This window comes from Protopterus annectens, chromosome 17.part0 (assembly GCF_019279795.1).
Source record: "Protopterus annectens isolate FY-2018-M chromosome 17.part0, PAN1.0, whole genome shotgun sequence".
NCBI classification, from domain to species: Eukaryota; Metazoa; Chordata; order Ceratodontiformes; family Protopteridae; genus Protopterus; species Protopterus annectens.
Window position 1 is genome coordinate 180,583,687 of NC_056751.1, and position 21,766 is coordinate 180,605,452.

Sequence of the window (21,766 nt, forward strand, 5' to 3'; positions counted from 1 at the left end):
ACAATCATTTGCAGTCAACGTTTATACCACTAGGTGGCTAACCCTGCCATGGTAGTTCTTCCATATCACACACACCCTCACACCTTTTGCCAATTTAGAGTGTCCAATCCACCAACTGCATGTCTTTGGAATGTGGGACGAAACTGGAGCACCTGAAGAAAACTCATATGAACACAGGGAGCACATGCGGACTCCACACAGAAGGCACCCCAACCGAGAACCAAACCAATGAACCTCTTGCTATGAGGTGACAATGATATCCATTGTGCCACTATTGTCATCAAAAAAGCATCTTGAAGCAGATCTATCTATACTCACATCCTGGCTGTGTAACTACAGCCTACTAATTAAGCCTGTTAAAACAAGAAACATGCTTTTTGGTACCAACTCTCAACTAAAACAAATCATCATCATATCTCCGTAGAAGTTAGGAAAGCCTTCTGTCTGGCTCATCTAATTTCCAAAGGTGACCCAACTAGATCAAAAGAAGTCTTAATTCTCCTTCAACCAAATCTCATCAAATCCATTATTGATTAAATTGCACCTTTTGGCATGTGTCTAAACAGGTGTATGTTATTTTATTGAAAGCTCATTTTACTGAATCACAAATGGTTGAAATCAGTTTGCTGAAAGCTCATTTCATTGAAATATAATTGACAGAAAACTGTAGGCTGCCAAAAATGAAATTACCAAAAAATGTAAATCAAAGTCTAAACAGGCTGTTGTACCCTCAGATTTGTAGGTTTGTTTTTGAACACCAGCACCTATTCATTGTGTGGTGTTTTTTTTTCTTTTTTTTTTCCACAGTTGTGCAACCATGGACTTAGGGGTGCTGACAGCAAAGTCCCCCTGCACAGAGGGGTGCAGTGGGGCAGTGGGGCTTGCCTCCATACAAAAAAAAAAAAATATGGCATATTTGTTGTGTAGAATGTTTTCTGTCAGTTGGGATTCCTGGGGAAATTTAAAAAAAAATAGAAATGTTTAATCATTGCAGTGACCTCATCTGCTAAAATGGACCAAATTCAAGCACCTGCATCTGAGAGTGTATCCTCACAGGAAGGCATCTCCACTGGATTCAGGAGTCCTAAATCAGGAGGCATTAAATAAACTGTATAATACACCTGACATATATTTCCTATTAATGATATTCATACATATCTACAGTGCAATGAAAAAGTATTTGCCCCCTTCCTGATTTCTTATTTGTTTGCATGTTTGTTACACTTAAATGTTTCAGATCATCAAACAAATGTAAATATTAGACAAAGATAATCCAAGTAAACACAAAATGCAGTTTTTAAGTGATGATTTTATTTATTAAGGAAAAAACCTATCCAGACCTACATGGCCCTTTGTGAAAAAGTAATTGCCCCCTAAACCTAATAACTGGCTGTGCCACCCTTAACAGCAGCAACTGCAATCAAACATTTGCAATAACTGGCAATGAGTCTTTCACATCGCTGTTGAGGAGTTTTGGCCCACTCTTCTTTGCAGAATTGCTTTAATTCAGCCATTTTGGAGGGTTTCCGAGCATGAACCCCCTTTTTGAGGTCATGCCACAGCATCTCAACTAGATTCTGGACTTTGATGAGGCCACTCCAAAACCTTCATTTTGTTTTTTGTAAGCCATTCAGAGGCGGCCTTGCTGGTGTGTTTTGGATCATTGTCCTGCTGCAGAACCCAAGTGCTCTTCAGCTTGTGGTCACGAACTGATGACAGAAATTCTCCTTCAGGATTTTTTGGTAGAGAGCAGAATTCATAGTTCCATCAATCACAGCAATTCGTCCAGGTCAAGAAGCAGCAAAGCACCCTCAGACCATCACACTACCACCACCATGTTTGACTGTTGGCATGATGTTCTTTTTCTGAAATGCTATGTTACTTTTACGTCACATGTAACAGGTCACACACCTCCCAAAAAGTTCAACTTTTGTTTTGCCAGTGCACAGAATATTTTCCCAAAATATTTGGGGATCATCAAGATGTTTTTTTGGCAAAAGTGAGACGAGCCTTTATGTTCTTTTTGGTCAGCAGTGATTTTTGCCTTAGAACTCTGCCATGCATGACATTTTTGCCCAGTCTCTTTCTTATGATTGAGTCATGAACACTGACCTTAACTGAGGCAAGTGAGGCCTGCAGTTCTTTAGATGTTGTCCTGGGTTCTTTTGTGACCTCTTGCATGAGTCATCGCTGCACTCTTGGGGTAATTTTTGTAGGCCGGCCACTCCTGGGAAGGTTCACCACAGTTACATGTTTTCTCCATTTGTGGATAATGGCCCTCACCGTGGTTTGCTGCAGTTGCAACGCTTTAGAAATGGCTTTGTAACCTTTTCCAGACTAATAGATGTCAATTACTTTGTTTCTCATCTGTTCCAGAATTGCTTTAGATCACGGCATGAATTTCTTTAGATCACGGCATGATGTCTTCCTTTTTGGGATCTTTTGGCCTACTTCACTTTGTCTGACAGGTTCTGTTTAAGTGATCTTTTGATTCAAAAGGTCTGGCAGTAATTAGGCCTGGGTGTGGCTAAAGAAATTGAACACAGCTTTCCCAAACATGTGATTAACCACAGTTACTTCATGATTTAACAAGGGGGGAAATTACTTTTTCACATAGGGCCATGTAGGTTTGAACAGTTTTTTTCCTTAATAAATAAAAATCATCACTTAAAAACTGCATTTTGTGTTTACTTGGGTTATCTTTATCTAATATTTGTCTAATATTTAAATTTGTTTGATGATCTGAAACATTTAAGTGCAACAAACATGCAAAAAAATAAGAAAGGAAGGGGCAAATATTTTTTTCATTGCACTGTATATATATATATATATATATATATATATATATATATATATATATATATTTATGAGTCTATTACTTTTAATCAAAGAAACTTTTCATCTAATCACAAAATATCTAAAGTTTTAATCTAATACAGATTTAGTCAAATCACATTAATTCTAAAATTTCATATACAGCAAATACTTCTCCAAAACTTTTTTGCAGAATGGCAAGCCCCCCTGTAACCCCCCATGGGTGGCTTCACCAAAAACACCTGCTATACTTAAATACAGTAACTCTACACTTGCATGACTGTGCAGAAAAGAGAAAACTCCTCTTACAAGTGAATCACTGCCTCCACACAAACTTCTGTAAAGTAAAATACAATATAACAGTGGGCATTAGCAATTTACAATGACTGATCAACACTGATTTGCATATGAATGCCTATGATCCAATACCACACCTGCAAAGGTTTTCTATATCCTTTCACATTTGTCTTTCAAATGTGATTCCGTCATTTGTGTTTTTGATGAAATGTGTTTTAGATCAATTGTGTCCGTTTTTTTAAATAAAATGTGTTGAAGATCAAATGTTATGTACTCATATCTCTATATATCTATATATATATCTATATATCTATATATATAATATATATATCTATATCTATATATATATATATATATATATATATATATATATACACACACACACACACATATACATTTTTTTATTTAGTCAGCGCAGATCTTCCTGCATGAATTGTCTACCAATATAGTCGACTTATGCATTGTCAACTATATCATGTTTACTGATTCACTTTGGGTAGATTGTGCAAATGTGGAGTTAAAGTATATATGTAAGGGGGTATAGAGAGTCCTCATGCTGGAGGTGTGGGGCCAAAGCCCCACACATAAAACACAGTTGTAGAACTGGAAATTTTTTTAAGATAAAGAGTGTGGTTCTTTCTTTTTTTTGTGGGAGTTTAATGTGTTTGTCCTTTTACTATGGATAACAAATATGAACTGTGCTGTTTATATTTGCTACCATTTTAGTTGGATGCTTTGTGCCACAACATTATGTTACAGTCAGTCAAATTAGTCAATATATTGTGTTTTGATATAAGTAATCGACAACTAACAGTAATATAGTCATACAACATACACACAGACAAACAGATATAGATATATATTTGTCTTTTGTTAACCAGGACAAAACAGTGATCCAGCTGGACCATTTTATGGCTCATTACTAAGCTTCACAGTCTGGTGTTATATTTCTCCTGTGACTATCACTGTCTTATGATCTTCAATGACAATATCATTTTTTTTTCTCTTTGGTCATTTAAGTAATCATATTTTTTGTCCTTCTCGTTAAGTTTCATGACATTAAAGGCAAGGTCATTTCTACTATACTTGGTACATACATTTTTGGAGACCATTTTGGAGAATTTTGTCATCTTTTATTGAAGTTATTACATTACATTTGTTTGATGCCAAAATATAACAACAAGGCTGTCTAATCTATCCTTATAAGTGCATTTAACATTCTACCCCATCCACCTCTACCTCCTCCTTCCCTTTCTTCACCTGTCCCACTGCCTAGGGAATGTTTATGTGGACTTCCTCTCAGCCACCTATTCATTTGTTGATTCCATTGGTCTATAACTCTCACTGTAAATAAATGTTTCTGAAGATCCAATGAGTAGTTAGGTATTACAATCTGTGTTCCTCCTTCACCCTCTGTCTTTCCTGTTCAGAATGACCACATCACATCTGCCTGATATTATCATGTGCACCAATATCATGAAATCCTATCCATCTCTTCTGGTTTTAAGTGAAAAACTGAAAAGCGCTCTGATTCCCCTAGTCTTTTGTCATATCCCTTTTTCTCATCTCATGGATCTTCCTTGTACCTTTTCTCTAGATTCCTTGCAGCAGCCTGATGTCCCTTTTCTTGCATGACCTCCAGAACTACACACACACTACATGTGGGTGGTTTGACCAGGGCCCTGTACAGTGGAGGAATTACCTCTTTCCCTCTGACACTCAAGCATTCTGTTTTTTGCTGCTGTCACTGCTTTTTCACTCTGCTCTGGGTGGTGCAGTTCAAGCATGATCAACAGCCTCAGATCCTTCTGCTCTGTTGCCATCAATTCCACTCTCCCCTCTCATACCTCACACCACAGTTATTTTGGTCTATGTATACTATATTGTATTTGTACTGACCATTTACTCAGCCTTTCTAAATCCTTTCCTAATCTCTCACCTCCATCCTTCACTGCTGCACTTATCTTTGCATCATCATCAAACAAACGGATTCTGTAATCTACGCCATTCTGTACGTCTGTGACAAACACATATAACAGTAAGGGATCCACAACAAAAAACTTGCAGTTATTTACTACTCATTTTCCTGATTCCTAGCCTCATTATCCTTCTTATTACAACCTTTTGTGTCCTACCATTCAGCCATACTGCTATCCACTTCCTGAAGCCTGGTCCTACTCACAGCTCTTACTTTTTACTGTCTATAACTCTCTCTCTCTCTCGATGACTGATAACCATTTAGTCCCTAGTTCTGTTTTACCCATGAGTAGGTGGCAAGCCGATTATGAAACATTTTCTGTCCCCGAGATTCGCAACCCCTCTCACAGTTGATGTGCAGTTACAGACTTCAGGGCCTGCCATGCCTTTCTCTGTGAGAATTCACATCCCAACACAAACGTAATGGTTCAGCTATTGACCATATGTTGCATGTTATGCACCTCTCACTCTACAGCTGATGCCAGCATTGTGTCTCGTACTCTAACCCACCCTCATTAGCTTCTCTAGTGTTGAAAGGTTTGTTAAAATATAAGGAAATTACATTGAATCTTTGTCTATCTACTTTTGTTGTCACACAATCATAAAAGTGTAACAGATTTTTCATTCCCATCAACATAACCATATTAAGCTCTCTTGGCACAAAAATAATACATTCCATCCATGAGACTTTACCTGCCTAAGGTTTAATCAGGCAGTCCACAACTGCCTGTATTTGAAGACTGTTGAGCCGAAGCCCTAGAGAATAAAATCATTTTTGGATATCTGGTCTGGTGTTTTTTATGCAATAATCTCTTTGTGTTTGGGTTTTCATGTTGTGGTTGTGGTATTAGTCTACAACTTCATCACAAATGATTCTTGTTACTCTAGACATGATATTAATTGTAAAACCTATGCTGGTGGAATAAAATGTATCACATCATAGGTTTATAGGTTGGTACTAGGCTATCAGCCCTAGGGCCTATACAAGCCTAGCCATAACAATTCCCTGGCTATTTGTTCATAGGTAGGTACTAGGCTATTGGCCCTAGGGCTTACATAAGCCTAGCCAAACGGTACCCTGGCTTTTGCCACCCAAGAAAATTATTTTCCTGTGCCCCAGCCAAGCAGAGCCACAGAAGTGATCCCCGGGGTGAATTTCCTATCTCCCATCCAATCATCACGATTTTTCTTGAAGAGTGCTAATGAGCTTTGTTTGATATAGAGAGGTAGTTTGTTCCAGAGTATGGGAAGTCTCTGAGACAGGAATCTATCCCTCCAGCATGTTCTGTTTATTGTGGTGACAAGGTTTAGGTCCCTAGAGCGTGTAGCTCGGAGGGATTGGGATTTCTTTACGTGGAGCATGTCCAACAGCTCTGGGTTTGACATAGCTTTGTATGTTAGGCAGAGATTGCCTCTGAGTAGGCAATATGCGACAGAGTAAAGCTGGAGTTTTTTTAGACGGTCTGTGTAGGGCATCTGTTTGAGGCCGGTAATCATCTTTGTGAGGTATTTCTGTGGCCTTTCCAGTTGTTGTAGATGTCTTGTGAGGTACATACCAAAAGGGGCGTTGTACTCTATAATGGGTCTAATGAGTGATGAGTAGAGAGGAACAATGACCTTTTTCCTGGATGAGAAACCTTTTGTGATGAGGTGTGCCACTTAGAAGGATTTCGTGACTACTGTGGCGATGTGATTATCAAAGGAGAGACTACTGTCCACCTGTGTCCCAAGGTCTCTTATCACACTTTCAGTGTTAAGTAGACTACCGCCTATGTGGTATTTAATGGGTACAGCGTTTTTACCAAAAGGGATGACAATGCACTTTTTGGCATTGAGCTTGAGGCCATTGGTTTTGACACCAGGCATCTGTCTCAGTGAGGCCCTTTTGTAGGATGTCCACATCGTTAGGAGATTTGATTATGACTCCTAGTTTGCAGTCATCTGCGAACCTTGTTAGCCAAAGACCTTCTGTGTTAGCCTGTACTTCAGAGAATTAGATACCAAACAGGAGAGGACCTAGGACTGAACCCTGTGGTACTCCACTTGTCACTGGTCTGAAGTTGGATTTAGAGTCTGCTTTCACAGTGTGGGTTCGGTCAGTGAGCCAGTTGGCAACCCATCTTGTGACATAGGGATTTATACCTAGTTTAGTGAGTTTGTCTATAATTCCAGAGTGGGGGATGGTGTACAAAGCTTTAGCGAGATCTAGATAGGCTGTGTGTACCACCTTACCCTCATCTACAGCTTTGGTGACCACTTCAAAGAAGTCTTTCAGGTTTAGGAGACATGATCTGCCTTTTACAAACCCGAACTGGGTAGGGTCTAGAGTTTGGAGATTACCAATGTCATTGTTTATAACTTCCATGATGCTACGCTCCATAGCCTTGCAGACCAGGTTCATCAGGCTAATGGGGCAGTAGTTCCCGGGGTCCGTGGTGGTCCCCCTTTGTGGAGTGGGATAACCGTTGCTGTGCGCCATTCAGTGGGCACAAAGCCTGAGGTGAGGCTATGATTGAACATAGTACTTAGGTGGGGTGCCAGTTCGTTCTGTAGTTCATGTAGAACGCAGCCTTAGATGTTGTCAGGTCCAATGGATTCATGTTCTTGGCTTTGGAGAGTGTGTTTTTTTACCTGTGCAGCTGTGATTACAGGTACTTTGCATTCTTCCGGTATAGAGATGGGCCCTTTAGGGGATGAGAGAGGGGTAAAGTTAGCACTGAACCTATCTGCCAGGATGTTGGCAATATCAGTTGGTTCTGTAGATTTAGTGCCATTGTGCTGTAACTCAGAGCAGATCTGAGTGTTGCCATTGAGATTCTTGACATAGCTATAGAATGCTTTGTTCCCACACTATTTACTTCCCTGGACCCCTGTCTGACATGATGATCAAAAGCTAGATTACTATCTATGTGTGTCCCTAAGTCCCAGACTATTGGGTCAACTCTAAGGGGTGTGTTGACTTCCCACAGGATAGTATTATGCATTTCTTGGCATTTAGCTTTAGTCTATGGCTCTGACACCAGTTGTTTGTCTGTGTCAGCCCCTCCTGGAGATCATTTGTGTCAGTGTGATATTCAATGACAGCTCCTAATTTGCAATCATCTGCAAATTTAGTAAGCCAGAGACCACTGACATTGGCCTTGACTTCTGAGAAGTAAATGCCAAGAAGGAGCGGTCCAAGGACTGAACCCTGAGGGCCTCCACTTGTGACTGGCCTGTTTGTAGAGGTGGACTGCCCAATTCTAATTTCCTGGGTCCTGTCTGTGAGCCAGTTGGCTATCCACCGGGTGACATACAAGATTGTATCTAACCTCTTGAGTTTGTCAACAATGCCCGAGTGGGGTATTGTGTCAAATACCTTGGCCAGGTCAAGGTAGACAGTGTGAACATTTTGCCCTCATCCATTGCTTTGATGACCTTCTCAAATAATTCACCAGGTTGAGTAGGCATGATCTGTTTTCCAGAGTTTTCTATTTATAATCCAGAATGGGATATCTTAATTTCCATTTTCATTCACGAGACACCACACAATATCCCGACATCAGCCAACTGGATGGATGTAGCACCTTTCAAGGGGAGAATTCACCTGTAATCACAAAATATTAGCAGCCTGGCTGAGACAATTCTTACTACTATGAAATATAAGGAATAAGCAGCCTCCTAGGGCATAGCTTAAAATGTCCTTAGGAAGACCACATAATGAAAATGCAGATTAGCTGTGGCTCCATCCTCCAGTGCAAATGGTGTAGAGAAAAAAAGTTCAAATTACGCTGTATCACAGCACACACACGTCTGTGTGTTTGTGTAAATGTGTATGTATCACACCACTTAGAGCAAGAAATCTGAACAAAGCCTAAACTAATGGGAGCAAAGGCCCAAAAATAGGGACAGATTTTAAATATTGCTCTTACAAACTTAGAAAGTTGTTATAATGACAGGTTTTGTGTTCGCATGCATTTTTTTGGAAGGCTATGAAATCTGAAACTCAAATTGTCTCATTATTTAGTGAGTTCAGTCCTCTGGGAATTACCAGAAAAATACAATTTTTTTACAAGGGGCATACTAAAAGTATAAGGCAAAAATATGGACAGTCGATAAGTATATACATATTTTATGCCAAACCTATCAACTGTCACTCACTTCGGTCAAATTTTAGCTCTTGACTCTCTTGATATCTCCTAAAACGGGTGACCTTTGGAGAAAAAGGTGGTGAATTACACTTAATAGTGACGACAATCACAGTTATAAACTATTTAACTTCAGAAAATATACAGTGACGCAGCAGACACATTTTCTTACTCTGTCAATGTCTCACGTAGATAGTGCTAATATTTTAAATGTTTTCTGGATTATTATATTATATTATTTCTGGATCTGTCCATCATTCCGTTGAGATTTGTTCCTGATTTTTAAAAAATACGTTTCACACACAGTTATACGCACGTATATTGAAATACACATTGTATAAGCGCGCACAAACAGGAATTGTGTACGTAACAGAGAGACACAGAAAAATCGTTACGACCATGAACTGTAGATCAGAAACAAACTCGACTCCATATAAATTCACATTATATCGTTTATTCAGCATTGTCTACATTGCGACCGGCTGTCACATGCACAAAAATATAAAGCCATACCCTGTTTCCTGATCTAAGGACACATGGAAATATCAACGCGAAACCATAGTGCATCAATATTAGACTTATTTTTTTATTGTTTCATTATTTTTCTGAATTATTACCACATTTATAAGCCTCCATACAGTGAATCACTTATTCCTCTCGGCACCCGTCAATAGGGATATCAGCTGACTACATATCAGGTGACTGAGGCGGAGGTAAAAACAAAACGCAGGATGGCATCGATTATTAAAGAGACCGAAAGGTACACCATTAAGTAGTATTTCAGCACGTTGCGGTGCATTTTTCCCCATGTTGTTATTGTTGAGGACGTATTGTTAGCTAGTGACTGTTTCGAATCTGTAAAAAAGACAATGGTAATTTGTACCGGGATGGCAAATACACATCTGTAAAGTGTGTTGCAGAATCATACCTCTCAACTGTTCCTGATTTTGCACTCTCCTTCCCCTTAATCCCTCCAAAAACTAGTGATTTGGGAAAAGTGGTGGATTACCCTTGACTTCTTTTACTAAAATGCAGGTTAATGCACATTCTGTTATTCTGTAAGCTTTTTTAAGTTAATAGTAATTTTATTTTAAAATGTGCCCCTGACATGGAACATTGTCCCGATTATTTCTATATTTGAGGATGTCAGTAGTTAAGCATGTCAAAGAACTGGCCTTTATTTACTGTTTAAGACAGATACATTGGACCAAGGCCCATATTCACTGCCTTTTGCAGTAATTATACAGGCACAAGCATCATGCAAAGCGTGTACATAAATTACATCACATAAACATTATGAGAAAAGTTAGTGCTTTATGAGTTTACTCTAAAGCTATATATCTAGTCAGGTAAAAGCTGTTCATGGCTGACTTGTATGGAGAGGATCAGTAAGCTTATTAGGCTGCTGGAAAACTTTCATAAGTGTTGTGCCCCTTCCACCATCTGCTGCAAAGTACTTTAGTATGTTTATTGCTTTATTTATTTATTGCGTTTTTGATTTTCCATTCTATTTGAATTTTGCACTTTATGCTAAATACACTATTTGATAGCAAAGGATCAGTGTGTTTGAATTGTAAAATAAATTTTGTTTTATTCGTGTAGAACTGAATGAATAGATCCTAAATGGAACCCAGGAAGCCAGTCTGCTTGACTTAGGATAGTACACTGATGCTCCTTCTTAGGTGTGTAGTCATCATGAACTTAAAGATCTTGTTCATTCCTACTTAGTGATTGGCAGTTGCTGTTGATGGGGAAAGCTAAAGCATATTCAGTTGTAGATAACAATACAACTTTACTATGTGACTTTTAGTCTTAATAGAGGCTTCATGTTGTAATATATAATCAGCAATGCATTTTCTTTGGCTAACTCCCTGCCAGCGTTTGGATAAGTACAAGTGTGAGTCCTAACAGTTTTTTCTGTATTTACTATGTCATTTCCTCACATTAAGTCCCATCTCTGCAAACTACTTGTGTATGTTAAGCAGACAACCAGATAACATTGAAAGTGGAAATGATTCTGGGAGGTCTATCAGAGGACAATATAGTCACCATATTCACATAAAAATTGTGGACTAATTTGTGGAAAAAGAACACGCTAACAAAAGGTTGTTTTGTGAATAAGCTTGTACCTAACATAGATCCCTGAGACATACTAGTAGAGATTGAAAGAAAATGTTGTTGATCAGTACTTTGCAGGTACAAAACTATAGATAACTGATAAAGCAGTTCAACTTGGTCCATTCAACATGTTAGAAAGGAGTTTGTGATGTTGCACAGAATTTGCTGTTTTTGGAAAACCAATGTAGATCCAACCAGGTATTTTTCTAGCAACTATATTTTGATGTCGGCTGTTAGTAAATGTCTTTGGAGCAGTCCATGTAGCATGGCACTTCTGGAAGCCATGTTAATATTTTGTAAAGAACCTGTAGTTATTTGTCTGAGAAGTGTGTTCGTTGATTTGATACAGATTTTGTTTTTTAGTATCTTAGAAAGGGAAGAGATCAGTGAACTGGTTCTGTATGATTCTATATGTTGTGAAGCCTTCTCCCTTAAGTAGTGAAATAAATGTGAATGCTTTTCTTATACACAAGAATTGTTGATTGTGTGTAGTACATGAAAGTGTCATATGCTTTGAATCACTTTTGCCAAATGTCATTAGAGACAGCTAAGCACTAGTAGTTGGCTTTGTTTTGCCATCTATCCTTTTTTTTTTGAATGAGACCTATTGAAAGCTGATAGCCTAGGGAGGATACAGTGTTATGTTACTATCATTGCCTGTAATGGGGTAAAATAATTGGCAAAGGTATCAACAATTTTTTTCAAAAGAAGCAGATTGCTTGTTATTGCAGTAAGGTTGCACTTTTTGTGCTACATGTCTTGTCATTTTATGTGCAAAGGAGTTTAATTTGCCAAACAGTTTTGAATTTTTTCATTTACATTTTTCACATTGGTGGCATTTAGTACAAAATTATATCTAGCTAGAATGATTATTAAATTGTGGAATAGTCTTCCAGGCTGACTTTGCACTTAGGACTGTTTTATATTTGGGGATTAATCGGGGAGCTTTCTGATTAACATTTCTTATGATGGCATGAATTCTAAAATGTTAGAGTCTGGCTGATTTGTGTCCTGTATCTATCCATTTTGTAAACCATTCCTTTTGATTAGGAGTGAACTGGCAACAAGGTAAGCAAAACCTATTCCCAAAAATAGTTCCAGCTTATCCTGCAGATTTTTTAGTCGTACTGAGCAATATAATCTTTCCTCTCTCTCAGGCATGCCCGGGGTCTGCCCTGGAGCTTTGTCCTAGGTGCGTGGGACACCTCAACTGACTAATCTTTTTCTATAGCAATAGGCGCTGTAGCCAAACTACAGGATCCTCCTGGATTATCATGGTCATTACTGTCTCTTGGAGGGTTAGCTCAGGAAGCCTGTAAAGGAACATATTTTGTATTCTATCTCTGATCTCTTCCTTTTGGTTACTACCTACCTACCTAGACTGTCTGGTAACATGAAAAGTTTGTTGTATGACTTTGAACCAGACTGAACTGATGAAAAACAGCAGTCTTTGCAGCACTAATACCAGTGAATCCATTTGCTGATCCTACTCCTAATCTCCTGTACTGTCATTTGTGAACAACTCCTCCACTTGAGGTGGCTGTTTCCCTCTCATCTGTTGAGAACAATCCATCCTTTTCCTGAGAAAATTGTCCACTAACTTGTTGTTTTCTATTGTTTAACCACTGTTCTACCTGTTGAATTACATATAAATTTATATTTCATGTGATTAACTCGTCAAGTTTACATTAAATGGGACAGTGTCAAATGCCTTTGCAGTGTCAAGATAAGTGGTATACATTGCCATCCATTGATCATTTGCTACTTTTATCTCTTCAGTGAATGTCACAAGATTCAGAAAGCAAGATTCTTCCTTAACGAACCCATACTGTTCGATAGCTAACAGAAGTAGGTCCCTTCTGTCGTTTTGGATATATTCCACTGTGACTCTTTTGGTATAGCTGTTGGATCCAAAAGTATTTGGTACTGATATGACCTTTACTTGTGAATTGGTATGTCTGCAGTGTATTGATACATGCCAGGGATGTGTCCACTTAGTAAAACTGTGATTAACGTGATTGAAATTGTTTAGTTAATTGCTGTTTGATCTTGTGTATAAATCCCTCATATATGCCATTTAATCCTGTAGAAGCTGAGCTTTTATTTTTATTTTATGGCAGCAGTTATCATGTTTGCTGTATAACACTCAGAAATATTTCTTTCTTTTTGAGAAGTTTGATCAATTTTTTTTTCAGCAAGCAAATTCACAATGTGCAGTGACTAGCTGATCACTTCATTGCTTATTGATAACATGCTGCAGTCAAAAATTTCCCTTTCATTTCTCTGATGTAATTAAGGAATGTCTTACTGTTTTCAGCTTTTGAGACCAAGCTGAGTTCTTATTAGATCTGAGAGATTTGATGAAAAAGTAACTAGATTAGTACTTAATTTAGGCTTTTCATGATTTGGGTCTTATTTTCCCAAGTGATAGAATGATCAGCTGTAGATTCTCTTGCAGGAAGATTAGGAATGGATTTTGGTAATAGTATTGGTTACAGAGGATTCTTAGTGCAGCAGTATTGTAAATGTTCATTCTAGATCGCTTAAGTAGATTAATTTCTCTTTAGGACTGTCAAGCCATCTTGAGAGTGAGGGGAGCAGGGCCAGCAAGCATGATCTATAAACAGAGTTTATATTCTGAAGGAAGATTTTCATATTGCATTTGCCATTTACATAGCTGCATGTCATTGGCCATGTGTTACCACACTGTAATTTTGATGTCTTGGTTGATTCATTAAGGTTTTGCTTTGAGCTTCTAGTTAGATTTTTTATTTCTTCTGCCTTGAAACCTCATCCTGCCTCATGTTGTAAGCTCTTTTTTCATTGACCAAGTCTTGACTCACCATGTTATATTTAATCAGACTAGTCCTTGTGATGTTGGGTGGTATAGTCAGTGGAGGAACTGATGGCAGTAATCACCTCTTTGTATTCTTCAAAACTTTCATTAGAATAGTTTCAAAATAACATTTGTAGCTAAGAAAATAGGTGAATGAATAATGTTATACAGGCTCCTGTTGCAGTGTCTTTTAAGTTTATTTTCATTTTTTATACATCTCTGTTGTTGCAAATGAGTCACAATAATATTGTTGTTATGCTTTCACAAAAACTTGGCACTCACATCTGAACTGTGGCATGTTATTGGTATAATTGTATAATGTCAGTTTGTAAAATCATTGTTTTTTTTTTGTTTTGTTTTTATTTCAGAAATATCTAATGCATGGATTTCTTTACAGAAACATTTTTTTAAACACCTTTATTGAATTGTCACTTGTGACATAGGCAAATTTACATTTATATAAAAGTAATCAAACTGTATTAACAAGTTCACGTTTACAAACATTATACTTCACATATATTGCTATATATTGTATAACCTAATCAACATTACATAGATTATTCAGTTCCTGCCCTTTTTTAAACAGGAAACATCTTTATTAAACCATCACTTACGACATAGGTAATCATACATTTATATAAATGCAAACCAACCACACAGACACAATCCTAGTTGCAAGCATTTTACCTCACAGACCATGCAGACAGACTCCCAGTTGCAAACACTATACATCATTTATAATCTACCCAATCATTTTCAGTCAAACATTACATGGCTCATTAAGTCCTGCCTTCTTTTAAACCTCATTCCTCCCCTGTATGTATCATTCCCACAATTCCCATTTTTCCTATGTAGTTTACTCCTACCCCTTTCTAAAGATCTCAGTTCCAGTTGTTTTTTCTCTGTTACTAAGTTCATTACTTCTAGTGCAGTTGGTTTAGGTTTTGATTTCCGTCTTCTAGTACTTGCTTTTTTGGCAGCCATCATAATTAGACACATCAAGGCCTTACCAGGTCTAGGCAATTGTGATTCTGTATCATAGCTCAGAAAAATCATTTTTTTCATCACACCAGTCTGCCCACCCAGCATCTTTAACAATGCATCCCACAGGGAATCCTTAAAGTTTGCCAGCTCACTGCACTCCCTGAAAATATGTTCCCAGTTACCACTTTTTTCCTCTTCATACCTCCAACATTTGCTGTCTACCTGAGGATAAATTCTCTGAAGTCCACTTGGGGTATAAAAAATATCTATGTAAACATTTCCAAGCAAAAATCCTAAATCTTCTAGATTTTGCTGCATATATGGGAGACATACATATATCCTCCCATTGTTTCTTTGTGAACTGCTTATCCAATCTTTCTTCCCAATCATTTCTAACCTCCTTTGATTCTTACAGTTATCATGCAGTATTTTATATGTTGCACTAATTATTCCCTTTTTAATATCAGCTTCTGTTCTAGATTGTACTAAAAGCTTTACCAGTGCTGATCTCTCGTTTAGGACCCCACATTTCTTTCTCTTTGCCTATACTCTGATATCAGTCTTTAATAGGGAAGGCAATCTCTAACCTGCAGTCCAAATAAATTCATGGCATCTTCCCATTCTGTCATCTTTCCCTCTCTAGTTATTTCTCCTTTCCCTTGTTGGCTTAGTTTGTAGGATACTTTATAGATATCATGTTATGTATGATTATTGTTATTCTCCTTAAAGGCCTGCATCCAAAATACCAGTCTTTCCTTGTTACTTCAGCTTTCCCCCATTTCATCATCATCCCTTTCCACTTTGAATTATAGTTTTCTGCTTGTGCTATATGTAGGAGCCTTAACTGTGCAGTTCTGAAATACCCCATTCAAATTGGGTAATCCCAGGCTGCCCTGTTATACTGGAAGAATTAGCTTATCTCACTTCACACTTTCCTTCTTGCCCTCCCAGATGACGTCCTTCAGCTCTTTATTAATTGCTATACACAACTTTTTCTATGGTTGATAAAACTATGCCTGACCTGTGTATAAGACTAATAGGGCTAAAAACATTTTAATTGCTTGTATCTTATTGTCCATATCCATATAACAAAGCTTCCATTTTCTGTTTTTATATTATCTTTTGTTTAGTCTCTTCCCACATACCCTTCACTGCCACACTGGAGTCATTTTAATCCATACTCCTAAATACTTCATTTTATCATGTCCCCATAAATATGGATATTGCTGAACCAGTTCATAAGTGGGTACATAATTTACCGCTACTGCCTTTGTTTTATTCATTAATTTTGTATCCCAAAAAGATTTGAAACTGTCTCAAAATGTTCCACAGCACTGTAATGACTCTTTCTGGTTTTGTCAGGTATAAAATAATATCATCTGCAAATTCAACCAGCTTTTCTTGACCACCATACCAATTATATTCTTGAATTTCCTGAGTCCTTTATTTTCTTTGACAGTGGTTCTAAATATAATGCAGAGAACAAAGGGGGAAAGAGGACACTCCTTCCTGGTTCCTCTGCTCAAGCAGAAATTATCAGAGAGGACCACACCCACTTTAATTTTCATCTCCAATCCCTCATATATCCTCCTAATCAACCTTATAATTTTTCAGGGCATGCAAATGCTTCCATTGCCCTGCTCATAAAGTCCCAGCTTACTCTATCAAATGCTTTCTTTGCATCAAAACCCACCAACAATAATGGTATTTTTATTAAATTCTGTTTCCCTCTGGATCATCAGTGTTCTGTTAATATTGTCAAATGTTTGCCTCCTCTCCAGAAAACCATACTGATCCACATCTATCAATGTTGGCATTACTTTTGCCATTCCTTTAGCCATTATAGACATGAACACTTAATAATAATGGTTTAGTATTGCAACGGGCCTATATGAAGCTGGATCTGATGGATCTTTACCATCTTTAGATATTACAGTTACCACTGCTTTCTTCCAGGATGTTGGTACTTCTCCTCCTCTTAAAATACTGTTAAACAAAACCTTCCAAATCTTTATCAGTTTTTCCCTCCTAGCTTCCAAACTTCCACAGGAATATGATCTATTTTTGGGGACTTTCATGTAGATTGGTTATTCATCACAATTTTTATCTCCTCTCCTCTTATCTTAACCATTAGAAGTTGAGCTTCATCTGCCTCTAATCTTGGCATATTTAATCCTTCTCTAAACTTTTCCATTTGTATCTTTTCTTGATTTCCATATTTCTCTGCTGTGTACAGGATTTTCATAGAATTTCCTAAATATTTGTTACCTTTCATGTTATAAGCTCCCTAAGCTTGGTGACAGCCCTTTCTACTTTCTGTTGCCTGAGTCATTGTTCTAAAAGTTTTTGTGCTCTAGTGTTGTAAAAAAAAAAAAAACGTTGCTCAACAGCAGTCTTTCTAAACTCATGTATATTATTGAGGTAATCCATTATTTTCTGCTTAGTATTCTGCAGTTGCTCCTCCTGTTGTTCTGTCAGATTCCCCCTTTTCTACAATAGGTAACATTTGTCCGTCCCTCTAAATATTTTTTCTTCTTAACTATAACTCCCTTTCTTTTATTTCTACCCAATTTTTAAACTCTACCTTCATTTTATCCCACTCCCTAGCTGTATTTTCAGAGTAGCTCCCATATAATCTCCACTACCCATTCCATAAATTCCTCTGTTTTCAACAAATAGGTGGGAAAGCACCAGTGTCACATTTATAATTCATTACCCTGTGTTTTTATTTTAGTTATTATTGGTACATAATCTGAAATAGTTATTGGATGTGTATGAAGACTTTCAATTATAAATGCACAATGTTCCAGTGAAATGTAAATTCTGTCTAGCCTAGGGCAGTTTTTATATCTTGGGGAATATGTAAATTCACTCTGAACTCTTATTACTGAATTCACATCTTCAAAGCCAAATATTTTCATAAATTTCTTCAAAAATCTATCCTCCTTTGTTATACTTTCCTTTCTGTCCCCCCAGACACATCTTCACTGCTGCAAATCAAATTCCAGTCCCCACCTGTAAGTACTATTCCTTGCTGAAAACTGATTATTTCTCCCAGAATTTTCCCAGAATCCCAGAATCCATTATAGCAGTTTTAGGTAGAATATAAATACATGCCAGTGTAATCCTCCTCCCTTGCCAGTAGCCCCTTAGCACTGCATAGCTGCCATTATTGTCATTTTATCCTCTTCTATCACTACTGGAACTCCTCTTGCAATTAATATAAGTACTTCTCTTTTCCTTTGTCTCAGATAGTCAGCTGAATAACCATCCTGAAAACCTTTCATTATGAAATGCACATGTTCATTTCTTTCCAAGTATGTTTCCTGTAACGTAGATATTTGCACTCTATTTTTTTAATATAGTTCACTATTCTTTCTGTTTTGTATTTATCTGTGAGATCATTGACATTTGAAGACATTACAGAAAGCATAATTGTATTAAAAAGTTATTATTCCCACTTTTGTGTATAACACCTATTTTGGTAAATCTCTAGTTCCAGCTTTTGTGTTACATGCATACAGAGTTTGGCAGGTTGAACTTTTATATAGCTGTTTCTTGTCATATCCATATGAGCGTATGTCACATCTTACAAAATGTTTGTTTTATTGAAAGCCGTCAAACAAAAAAACAAACCCCAATACCTCCTAAAACGTATTAATTTAATGTACATCTTCAGATATTTAGATTTTTTTACAGATGCAGAGGTGCCAGCTCGACGCCTAACCTTCAACGAAGGCACGCCCATTCTACGCATGTTTTTCGGAGGCCACTCGACCGCGGGGAGGACATGCAGACTCCACACAGAAGACTGGAATGCCTTCTGTGTGGAGTCTGCATGTCCTCCCCGCAGTCGAGTGGCCTCCGAAAGACATGTAGAATGGGCGTTGAGCTGGTACCTCGGCACCCGTAAAAAATCTACTGCTAATCATTAGCAGACCGGAGTTCTGCTGTGGTGACCCCTAACCGGGAAAAGCCAAAAAGACAAACAAACAAACCCTCCTAATAGGAACAAATGTCTCAAACTGACAGACTTGAGTTAACCTAAAAGAAAGGTTATGTATGCTAAGATGCATGGTGCAACCTGTTCTTCTACCAAGTGCTATCTGTTTTTGCCTTATCTATATAGCTCTCCCAGTTGAGAAACCCCCTGAATGCTTTCAGAGAACATGATCTCCTAGCCAGTTTCTCTTTTCTTTTTTTTTTTCCCAGCCAATCACTCTCCACCAGACTGTAACCAATTTCTCTTTATCAGATTGCCTCCTTGGAGAGACGAGAACCAGACAGCCAGTTTCTCATTATCAGATTGCTTCCATAGAGACGTGAGAAACAGGCATTTAATTTCACTTTATCAGGCTGTTTCGATGGAGACATGAGGGCCAGATACATAATTGCTACTAAGCATACATTCATTAGGTAGAAAAAAGCCTCATAATATGTAATATTATTTTTCATTTACTTGCTTTCTCTTAAAACTTGTTACTAAATCAAAGTATGGCCTTTAGTCCAGTCCCCCCCATGCAAGAATGAGAAAAAGCACATTAATTTTCTTTTGTCGTGCTCTTTTAACCAGGTTTTTTTTTTTACATTGCAGTGTCTACATTTCTTAAAACTGAACAAGAAGAAAGAGAGAAGGGAGAAAGAAAGGGAAAGAAAAAACAGCAGCACCCATTTATAATCTCATTACAGTTATAAAGTAAAGTTTTCTCAGTTATTTTTAGCATGCAAAGAAAAACCATTCAACACAAAAATAGTGCTATTAAGAAAGAAAGGTTTTCTCTACTTAAAGTTAACTTTCTCCCCTCTCTTTCCCTCCTCAAAGCATTGTTCTGAACATTAATGACATGAATGGTGTGTCACCTAACTCTGTCTACAACCAATCCCCAATTGCCATACCAGTTTCGTCACTCCAGGCTATCTTTCATTGTCTTCTGTCTACCTCTCATATCCATTACTAACCACCAGAGCCCTCACTCTGTTTTGACAATGTCCTCTACTTGCACCTCAAATCTCTAATAGTTAATATCTAAAAACTGTCATCACACATGTTTATACCCTTAGCAATCTATAATCCCTATGCTGACTTTCTCTTGCATAAAGTCCTCTAACAATACTAATTACTTGCATAATGTAATTGGATAGTATGTATATTAATCTGAACTTTTTGCTGCTTTGCAGTAGTTGGGTAGTATGTATATAAATAATCTAAACCTTTTGCTCATACTTTGTCCTAGCTTGTTACTGTATAATGCCTGTTAGCTCTGATATGTATTTGTATTTTGTACCTGACTTGTTAAGGTATGTCCAGCTTGTTACTGTATAAAATCTGCTAACTCTGTATGTACTAGTACTTGTATAAACTTGCTAATTGTATGTGGAGCTTTTCTCCCCAGGCATCCACTGAAAATGGGCTCACCTAGGCCTAGTGTACCTTCTGGTTAACAAATGCAATAAATAAATAAATAAAATAAATAGGGCATCTACACTGTAGAGTCCAACAAATTCTTAAAAAGTCCAATATTTCCAGATTTCCTTGTTCCGTCTTATTTCACAAATATACTTATTGCATTGTAATCCCACATCGTTACTGGTTTTATTACTGTTTGTCTCCATCTCCCAAAACATGTCTCTGCTTCATTTCCACCATACCCTTGGTTCTTCTAGTCAACTCTCCTGCTCCCATTCTTCTGTCCAGCATTTTCTGTTGAAACACTGGAAAAGGTTTTCCGGGTACAGTCTGTGATCTTTATTACCAGAAGAACAAGAAGCAGAATCTCCTCCTGTTTCACAGCTCACTTTTGTTATACAAACTTTTATTCCCTGCTTAGCATGTACGTCATCAAAAAATGATTTTGTTCTTCCAGGGAAGAATACCTTGAAGACAGCTGGGTACAGCAGTCTGAATCTCACACCTGCATCTCGACATTCCCTGAATAGCGGAATGAATTTACTCCTTTTCTGCCTGGTGTACATTGAGTAATTATTTTCCACAAACACTCTGCTGTCTCCCACTTTTAGCATTTTGTCCTTCTGCCACAGTTTTGTTAGAATCAACTCCTTTGTCTGGTGGGATTGCTTCTTTACTATTAAAGGTCTACGTTGCTTTCTCATAGCCAGGTTTGCAGCATACACATGATGTGCCCTTTCAACTAGCAATTCCTACTGTGGAATACCAGTCCAGTTGCTTATTTGTGTTTTCAAAAATTGATACATTCTGTTCCTTCCAGCTTCTCCTGGTATAGCTAAAAATCTCAGATTTTCCCTATGTACTCTGCCTTTTAATTCTATTATTTTTTAAACATCTTCCTGGACAGTCTTTTATTTAGCCAGCCTTTTCTTCATTTCAACCTCATCAGAATATCTTTTTAAAGCTTCTTCAGTTTTTCCAGCCTTTTGTTGTTTGTGTTTATATACTGCTTCAGTGTTTCATTTATTTTAACCAGGTCTGTGTGCAGTTGTCTTATGTGTTCCTGTAGGTTACTGGAAGTCATGTCTGGAAGTTGCATTGCTTTTTGCTGAACAGCTGCAGAACTTTCCCCATTCAGTGTTTCTTCCTCATTTTATTGTTGCTGATTTTTTCCAGGTGCTCTGTGTTTCCTTTTTTCCTGGCATT

At 37.6% G+C, this 21,766-nt stretch overlaps 1 protein-coding gene across 1 annotated transcript in view; it reads left to right on the top strand.

Moving 5' to 3' along the window:
- Nucleotides 1-9,885: 9,885 nt before the first annotated feature.
- Nucleotides 9,886-21,766, top strand: part of COMMD10 (COMM domain containing 10) — a 408,139-nt gene continuing 396,258 nt past the window's right edge. The window contains exon 1 of the mRNA XM_044059162.1: nt 9,886-9,975. Coding sequence (XP_043915097.1) covers nt 9,947-9,975 — 29 coding nt within the window. The 5' untranslated portion in view covers nt 9,886-9,946. The remainder of the gene's footprint in view (nt 9,976-21,766) is intronic.